At 48.6% G+C, this 8,397-nt stretch overlaps 2 protein-coding genes across 4 annotated transcripts in view; one reads left to right on the plus strand and one right to left on the minus strand.

Moving 5' to 3' along the window:
- LOC134882956 (achaete-scute homolog 5) overlaps window positions 1–1,425 on the plus strand; it is a 7,880-nt gene extending 6,455 nt beyond the window's left edge. Inside the window, exon 3 of the mRNA XM_063910994.1 lies at window positions 1–1,425. This exon is cut by the window's left edge and continues 65 nt beyond it. Within this exon, the coding sequence (XP_063767064.1) occupies window positions 1–382 (382 nt within the window). The 3' untranslated portion in view covers window positions 383–1,425.
- On the minus strand, window positions 1,332–7,717 carry LOC134882932 (protein phosphatase 1 regulatory subunit 15B). 3 transcript variants are annotated; one of them, XM_063910965.1, is made up of 5 exons: window positions 5,986–7,717; window positions 5,039–5,914; window positions 3,446–3,973; window positions 2,171–3,405; window positions 1,332–2,096 (listed from the first exon to the last, which is right to left on the minus strand). In XM_063910965.1, the coding sequence occupies exons 1-3, from the start codon at window positions 6,841–6,843 to the stop codon at window positions 3,752–3,754; spliced, it is 1,956 nt and encodes a 651-aa protein (XP_063767035.1). In that variant the 5' UTR covers window positions 6,844–7,717; the 3' UTR covers window positions 1,332–2,096; window positions 2,171–3,405; window positions 3,446–3,751. The 3 variants fall into 3 exon arrangements, with proteins under 3 accessions (XP_063767035.1, XP_063767033.1, XP_063767034.1); XM_063910963.1 differs by having other exon boundaries at window positions 2,171–3,973; XM_063910964.1 differs by having other exon boundaries at window positions 1,332–2,134; window positions 2,171–3,973.
- Between the last annotated feature and the right edge of the window lie 680 nt (window positions 7,718–8,397).

The raw sequence follows: 8,397 nt of genomic DNA on the forward strand, positions 1-8,397 counted from the left end.
TCACCTGGAGGACGGCTCGGTCCCCGTCCTGCTGATGGAGCCTCTCAGGGGCCCCAGGCTGCTGATGGAGCCTCTCAGGGGCCATGGGCTGCTGCCCTTCCTGTCCCCCGTCCTCCCTTCCCCCTGCGGGCCCCTCAGTGTGTACGAGTGTCCCCTGGAGCCCGCCTTCATCCAGAAGCGCAACGAACGTGAGCGTCAGAGGGTGCGCTGTGTGAACCAGGGCTTTGCCCGGCTCAGGGGCCACCTGCCGGGCCGGGGGTCGGAGCGCCGGCTCAGCAAGGTGGAGACGCTGAGGGCCGCCATCAAGTACATCCAGCACCTGCAGGGCCTGGTGCAGCGGGAGGGGGGAGCACTTCCTGTTGGACCGAGCACCAGCACCTGAAGAAGAACGACGCCGCCGTCTCCTCAGAGCAGAAGAACGCTGCTCTCCAGCTGGACTGGACCTGGAGAGGAAGTGAGAGTAACCCCATCCTGCCCGTGACTGAGCTTCAGTTTGAGCCCGACACAAACTCTGATTTACTTCTGATTCATGATGATTTCTTCTTCAGTTGAGGAACTTTAAAAAGCTTTCATTAACACCGAAAACCAATGAAATGTAAAACAAGGGAATTCTTAAAAGATTTCAAAAACCCACATTGGAAAAAAAGAAAAACATGGAAACAGAAAAATCAACAAGAATCACGAAATTCTGTTTCCTCAAAATTCTGGAATTACAATTTTTCTCTCAAAATTCTGACTTTTTTCTAAAAATTGTTTCCGAAAATCTCAGAACTCAGCCTGCCAGCTAACCCATCAGAGCTGGGCTCTGGTTCCAGACAGAGGGTAACCAGAGGTGCTGCAGAACAGGCAGGATGAGGAACATAACGAGCCATGAAGTGCTTTCATTTGACATCCTAGAGGCTCAGCTACCGCACTAAAAGTAACAGTCTGGAAATATGCTCCAAGTCTCACAGCACTTCTTCCGCAGTGATGTGGCCTCTCTGTGGAATTTAATGTAATATATCTGACATTAAGGCTAGGCATCTTTTGACTCCTCACTGTTCTCAGTGGTTGCACTGGTGTGGCCTTTAGAGAGGCATCATGATGTGTTCATCTGTAGCGGAGTAACCATACATGGTTTCCATCTATAAGCACTGAGTAAAATAATAAAGTAGATTATTAGGGATATGTGTGTTAGAGAACTGGAGTTAAGCTCTGAATTATGAATCAGTCTGTGGATTTTCAGACACTAAGAGACATGTTAGTGCCGTGAAGCTCCAGCAGATCCAGGTGATAAGAGCCTGACGTGTTTCTAAAGGTGTCGATGCTGAGAGAGAACACAGAGACAGAGCGATCATTAAATATTTAATATTCGTTGTGAGGAAACGATGAAGCAGAACTTGTTAAACATTAGAAAAATAAAAAGCCTCCTTTTTTTTACCCTGATTGAGTCTGTAATTAGAAAGTGGGGATTATTTATTCAGCTTCATAACTCTCTTTATCTTCCATTATTCACAAGCTGTTTGACATCACAGGAATTATTTATACCAGAGTAAAGGCGATAGATCTAGTTAGAGCTGTACCAAGTGTTTTAGTGTCTGTCAAGGGTTTGTAAATAAAGATTTGACGGTTCAATGTTTTTTATTTACATCGTTTTTATTGAATATCAGTAAAAATGCCCCGAAGGCTAAACACTAACCGCTTTGTGTTGAAGCCGAATATTTAGATTTAAACACATCCGTCTTTTTTCAACAAACCAAATGTTTTCAAATTGCACCACTTTCTTTTTCTGAGGTCAACGCTTTTAAAGTTAAACATATATTTGTTTGCACCTGTTGGACACGGCCTGAAATGAAACCTTAAATAGAATTAAACTTTAAACGCTGAAGCTCTGAACCAGCGGTGCAGCTCTGAACCAGCGGTGCAGCTCTGAACCAGCGGTGCAGCTCTGAACCAGCGGTGCAGCTCTGAACCAGCGGTGCAGCTCTGAACCAGCGGTGCAGCTCAGAGCTCTGAACCAGCGGTGCAGCTCTGAACCAGCGGTGCAGCTCTGAACCAGCGGTGCAGCTCTGAACCAGCCTGAACCCGCGGTGCAGCTCTGAACCCGCGGTGCAGCTCTGAACCAGCGGTGCAGCTCTGAACCAGCGGTGCAGCTCTGAACCCGCGGTGCAGCTCTGAACCGCGTCTGCACCTGCAGGTTGCAGCTCTGCAGGTTGCAGCTCTTCATGGATCAACTGAAATATTGACATTTTATTCTGCAACGTTTGGTTTTCTAGATCTGCTGATTCTAATATTTCTGATATGAAAAACTTACTGAAGGATCGATCCTCCGGTACAGGATCTAATTCGGTTTTACAAACAACACTCCTCTTTTACGTAATCGTGCAAAAACGCCCCAGAAAATCATGTTTGAAATGTGAAGATGTCCTGCTTTATTTGTTGTCTGGAGATTTAGGCAGAACCCCGAGCGACGGTTCTAAAATAAAAAGAGCATTATCATTTCCCTTATTTCGCATTTTAAGCACATATCTAAACGTGATACCTGGACGTCCTACAAGTATAATAAGTCCCCTAGGAGCTTCACGAATGGAACATATGAGACGCATTGAGCTCTATTTTATGGACAATAAACCGATGAATAAAAACTAAAACTTCAGGTTGTTTCTTGTTTTTTGGCCTCGTTTAAAACTCTGGTGTCAAATACATTTTTCACAGTTAGCGGTGAACGAATGAGAGACAGGAAACAAAGTGTTTCAAATAATGAAATATCAGGAATCATCGAATTTAAATGTAAGGTATTACAGTCTGAATAAATCTGTGGTGAGAGGGGCTGAGAGGTTCACGTGATGCAACACTGCAGGAGATCGATTCATGCAAATCAATCTGAAACACTTCTGCTCGAGACACACACACACACACACCTTCACACACACACACACCTTCACACACACACACACCTCTTCACACACACACACACACACACACACACACACACACGCTTAAAGTCTTTGGCTTTAGAGAGAGGAGTAAAAGCAGCAAAATGAAAACACTAACCCCTCTGATTGATTTAATAATCAAAGGGTTTGACGATCCTCCGTGGATCCAGATCTGAAACTGATTTTGAGTGTAAACCAAAATATTTGTAATTTACATTCGTTACTTTATGTTTCTCTGAAGGAAACGTCCGGATTTTGAAAACATAAATGGATTAAATGTAAAATTATTTGAAAGATAAATGGAGGGAGATAAGAATGTTCTCTAGTGTTGCTCTGAGAGGTGAGAGGAAGCAGCGGCACTGAGTCTGCAGACAGAGAGGAGGGCGGGACGCCCGAGTGTCTCGCTCTCCACAAGAGCAGCTTCTCCTTTCTCCTCAACACAGACCAGGGGCCCTCAGGAGTCTGCTGGCCCTCAGGGCGTCCTGATGACCTTCAGAATGTCCAGATGACCTCCAGGACGTCCTGATGACCTTCAGAATGTCCAGATGACCTCCAGGACGTCCTGATGACCTTAAGAATGTCCAGATGACCTCCAGGACGTCCTGATGACCTTCAGGCGTCTCGATGACCTTCAGGACGTCCTGATGACCTTTAAGCGTCTTGATGACTCTCGATGACCTTCAGGCGTCTCGATGACCTTCAGGCTTCTCGATGACCTTAAGGCGTCTCAATGACCTTCAGGGCGTCCAGATGACCTTAAGAATGTCTCGATGGCCATCAGAACGTCCTGATGACCTTCAGGCTTCTTGATGACCTTCAGGACGTCCTGCTGGCCCTCAGTTGTCCTGCAGCTGGAGGTCTGCGGTGGCATTGAGGCGCAGTGACACCAGCTGGCGGTGCATCGGCTGCAGACAGTAGTGGATGCTGAGCTCCACCTCCTGGCAGCGGCGCAGGAAGCGGCAGCGGTCCCGGGCCAGCTGCTCCCAGGGGCCCCGCCGGTCCTCCGCCTCTTCCCCACCGCTCGCAAAGAACTCCTCCACTTCCTCACAGAAACGCACCTGAGCGGAGAGAGGAGCAGAAAGTGGTGTAATGGACCGTAGGAGTCTACAGTTTCCGAGATGCAGAGGAGGGAAGAGCTAAGTCCATGTACTCCATTACTGTACACAAGCTCAGTTCTGAGGTACTTTCCACTTCAATATTTTCCTTTTGATGCTACTTTATACTTCTACTCCACTACATTTATTAAACAGCTTTTAAGAAAATGCATCTCTCATTATTAAACCAGTAGACTAACTCTTTAGGTCCTGTGTTAGTCTCCTGCAGTAAAGTGTGACGCATCAATTTGACCTAGAACCGTCTCATTTAAAACAATTATACAAAACACATAAAGGCCATTTTTCTGCACAATGATTACTTTAAGTACAGGACTTCTGCATATCACCTCCTTCACATTTTGATGAAACCTTCAGTAACAAGTCAGGGTTTTGACTTTATTAACTTCATAAAAGCCTGAATACGTCTGAACTGAAAAACATGCTCTCATGAATTTAAAGAGTTTTCACATTTATTTTGTAAGTGTGTAAATCTAAAACCGGTGCTGCAGGTCTCAGTGTGTCCACAGGGTGGACTGAAAAGTGCTTTCTGTTATGAACCAGAGGGAAGCACTAAGGTAACATCACTGCAGAATGAGGACTTTAACTTCTGATATTTGAAGCACATGTTCATGTTTTCAGCATTAGCTCTAGAAGTTGTACTTTTCTTTATATCTGAACTCAGTATTTGTACTCTGCAGTATTACAGGGCAGTGACGTTCAAAGCTACACCTCTTATTTAGGGCCAGTGTAACAAATAAACAATAATACAAGGCTTTTTTTATTCTATTTATGTGACCAGGGGGATTTAGAAGTTTTTAAATATATGACTTTATGTTTCCCTAAATAAAGGAGTTCATAATCTCACCGTTTTTACTTTGAATTTTTATTCTAAATGAGCGCTTCAACGATCTCTCTGACTCAAACTGTATGACTTTATGAATCTGTGATGAGAGTCTTATTTAAAGCTTGGTAGATAAATCCAGGGGGGGGGGGGGGGGGGGGGGGGGAGACAGAGGAGAACAGACGGACCTTCTTGGTGATGCTGCGGGCGGGGGAGGCGGAGGGTTCAGAGAAGCCGCTGTCCAGACGCTCCTCCGCCTCCTCCCTCCTGTACTGGGGAGGAGCTGCCAGGTTGTGGGGGGGGGAGGCCTTCCTCGCCCGTGTTCTGGTGCCGGGCCCCCCCACGGGCTCCTGAGTCCTGATGGGCCCCTGGAAATTGAAGGGGCTGTAGGGGTCTGAGCAGCCGAAGGAGCTCCACAGGCGGAGGCTCTCGGCTTCGTCCGCCTCGCTGGCTGAGGTGGAGTCGTCCCAGGAGTCGCTGCCGGACGGGGGGGAGGAGGAGGCAGCCAGGGGGGAGAGGGGGAGAGGGGTGAGTTCAGGGGAAGAGGCGGCAGAGGATCCGCTGGAGGACGGAGGCGTGGGGATGTTCCTGGGGGTGGAGCTGACGGTGTGCATCGCCGCTGTGAAGTTTCGGGGGTCGTACGGATCAGAGCCGTGGCCCAGAGAGCTCCACAGACGCTCCGCCTCCGAGTCCGCCTCCGAGTCCGCCTCCGAGTCCGAGTCCTCGTCGTCCGTGGAGTCAGACAGATCTGATGAGCCTTCGCTGTCGAAGCCGTCATCGTCCTCCTCCTCCTCACTGGAACCCCCCTCAGAGCTGTCGTCGCTGCAGGGCAGGCCCATGATGAAAGCAATCGCTTTGTTCTGACAGCTGGGGCTGCTGAGGGCTGCCTCACACAGAGCCTCCTTTTCCTCTGCCGACAGACCCTCCTCTTCCTCCGCTGACAGAGCCTCCTCTTCCTCCTCTACCCCCTCTGATGTAGACTCCCGCTCCTCAGAAGTCTCTTTGGGGGGACTAATTTGGGCGGCGTCCTGCTGCTCTTCACTCGGACCGGGCCCCATGTTCACCTGAGGAATCAAGAACAGAGAGTCAGACCCGGCTGACGGACAGCAGCTCCAACACATCCTCACAATCATACCTGCACATGTCCCTCCTCCAGACTGGTGTAGCCATGGTCCTGCTCCGGGGTCAGAGGAGCCTCCTCACTGCAGGAGGGGGCTTCTGACCTGGGGAGACTGACGCTGAGCCGGGGCTCTGGTGTGGACCCCCCCTCCTCCATGTTCTGGACTGTTTCACGGCCCTCTTTGTCAGCCGGCTGCTCTTTGTGCCTGATCGGTCCAGAGGTTTCTCCTGGCTTGGTGCTTGTTCCGGGGGCTTTTGTTGGAGACACCGGTTGTTGTGGACAAAGCCAGGCAGTGAGGACCCCGTCCTCGGCCCAGGATGGGTCTGATAGCAGCCCTGATCCCCCCTCAGATCCCCAGAAGCCGCCCCACCACGTCCCACCGCTCCTTGCTGAGGGACCCGCAGGATCCCAGTCATTCCCTGAAGTCGCTCTCCCTTCCTGAGCAGAGTTCAACAGAACTTGATTGATGAAAGTCCTGAAAGAAGACAAGTACCCGATCTGAGTTTGCTGGACGAGATTCAGGTTCATTTCCTCCGTGCCCTGGATGCCCAGCTCCCGCAGAGAGTCAGCGTAGAGCCACGGTAAACTGCCTCCGGGCTCCAGCAGGCCGGTCGCTGAATCACACCGAAGGTAGGTCAGCTGAGGAGGAGGCGGCATCAGGTCGTCCAGCAGAAACCCGGCTACGGTGTCAGCCCGGGCCGCGGGTCGCACCGGGAGATATTTCTGGAGGAAAGACAGCGCCGGCCTAGACAGCAGCCCGAGCCACGAGCTTTCCTGACTGTGCAGCCCGGCGGAGGGGGCTCCTCGCCCGGCCATGGAGGAGGAGCTCTGCCCGCTGGATACATGTCCGTCACCGCTCATACTTTTAAACATTTTTCGTTTTAAGTGCAAAACGTGAATTTTATAATACTAGTTATTCCTGTTTCTAGCGTAGACACAGCCTTGAACACCGGCTGGCTCCTCACACACCGTCCACAGATCAGGGTATTAGGTTTATTGTAGGTAAAACAATGAAAAACCTTGTAAACCTGTGAGGGTTATTTTGTGGATTCACAATTGTAATTACTTACACTGTCGAGTCCTTATTTTAATTTAACCTACAATGCCTCTAATATGCAGTCATAAGGCCATCAGATTCAACACTGCCTTTTTAAAAATCACTTGACACTGAATCCATTTTTGTCAGTGAGTCAGTTTCTCCTTGAATATCTAAAGTGGATGAAATTAACTAATTTTCACCGTGAAAATCCACCTCAACCCAGACAGGAAACCCGGGAATAACGTCCGTCTCCCCGGCTCGCTGCGCGGCGCTAACGCTCCTCTGACAGCGGGGGTTGTTCTTCTTTCTTGAGGAGAATTTTGTGGAAACGGTGACGGAAAAAACGGACGAAAGATCAAAGTGTGAGGCCGAAAGAAGAGCCATGTTTGTCGGGTTCTAATCCCCGTAAAGAGGCGACGGGCGGCCAGCTGGAGATCTCCGGTGACTGGGGTAGCTTAGCTGTTAGCTTAGCACAAGCAGCTAGTAAGCTCAGCCGTTTGTAAACCAAAGTATCAAATATTCGATCTAAAAAACAAATTGTTGGATCAAAAACAATGTGCGACTGTTTTAATCTAATTCGGTTGACAATACTGATACGGTTTCTCCCGATTAAAAGTGTAATTTGATCTGCCCGGTATTTCCGTGTTTCTTCTCCGGTTTGAGATTTCATCAGAAAATATTAAGGGATCGTCAACATTTTCCGAGCAGCACGCACGAGCACGCAGCGACATCGCGACCAGGGAGCGTCGCGATGTTACTGAGGCAGTGGGGGCGAGCACGCTCAGACCGAAAGCGAGGATATGTTAAGAGTTGTAGACACATAGCAGGTAAGACAGGCAATGATCAAGTAGCTGACAAATAAATACAGAGAATCAGTAGAACAATTAGTAGCAGCATTAAAAAAGATAAGACTATTAAGGTTCGAGGAACTTTACAAAATATGTTTTGGCACGTAATAATAATAAATCATATATACTGACGCAGCTGACCTGTTACATAATAACATGACTGCTGGCACGTGTTTATCAGCTGACACACACACACACACACACACACACACACACACACACACACACACACACACACACACACACACACACACACACACACACACACACACACACACACACACACACACACACACACCAGTGTGACTTGATAAATGTAGTCTTTTAAGGGGAACAAGGAAGTTATTGGTATAGTTAGACTGAGAAATGAAAACAAAATGATATGTTTTGTATGAAACTCCCTCACACAGGGAACACAGGGATTTTAGACTTTGCTTTAACTCCTATAGAACTACAGGAGAGGGAACACAACGGAAAGAAGAGTATGGCCTCACTTTTACCCAGGTGCCAGATCTGAGTACTTCTACTTTTCCTAGGTTA

The sequence above is a fragment of the Eleginops maclovinus genome, chromosome 20, assembly GCF_036324505.1.
Source record: "Eleginops maclovinus isolate JMC-PN-2008 ecotype Puerto Natales chromosome 20, JC_Emac_rtc_rv5, whole genome shotgun sequence".
NCBI classification, from domain to species: Eukaryota; Metazoa; Chordata; class Actinopteri; order Perciformes; family Eleginopidae; genus Eleginops; species Eleginops maclovinus.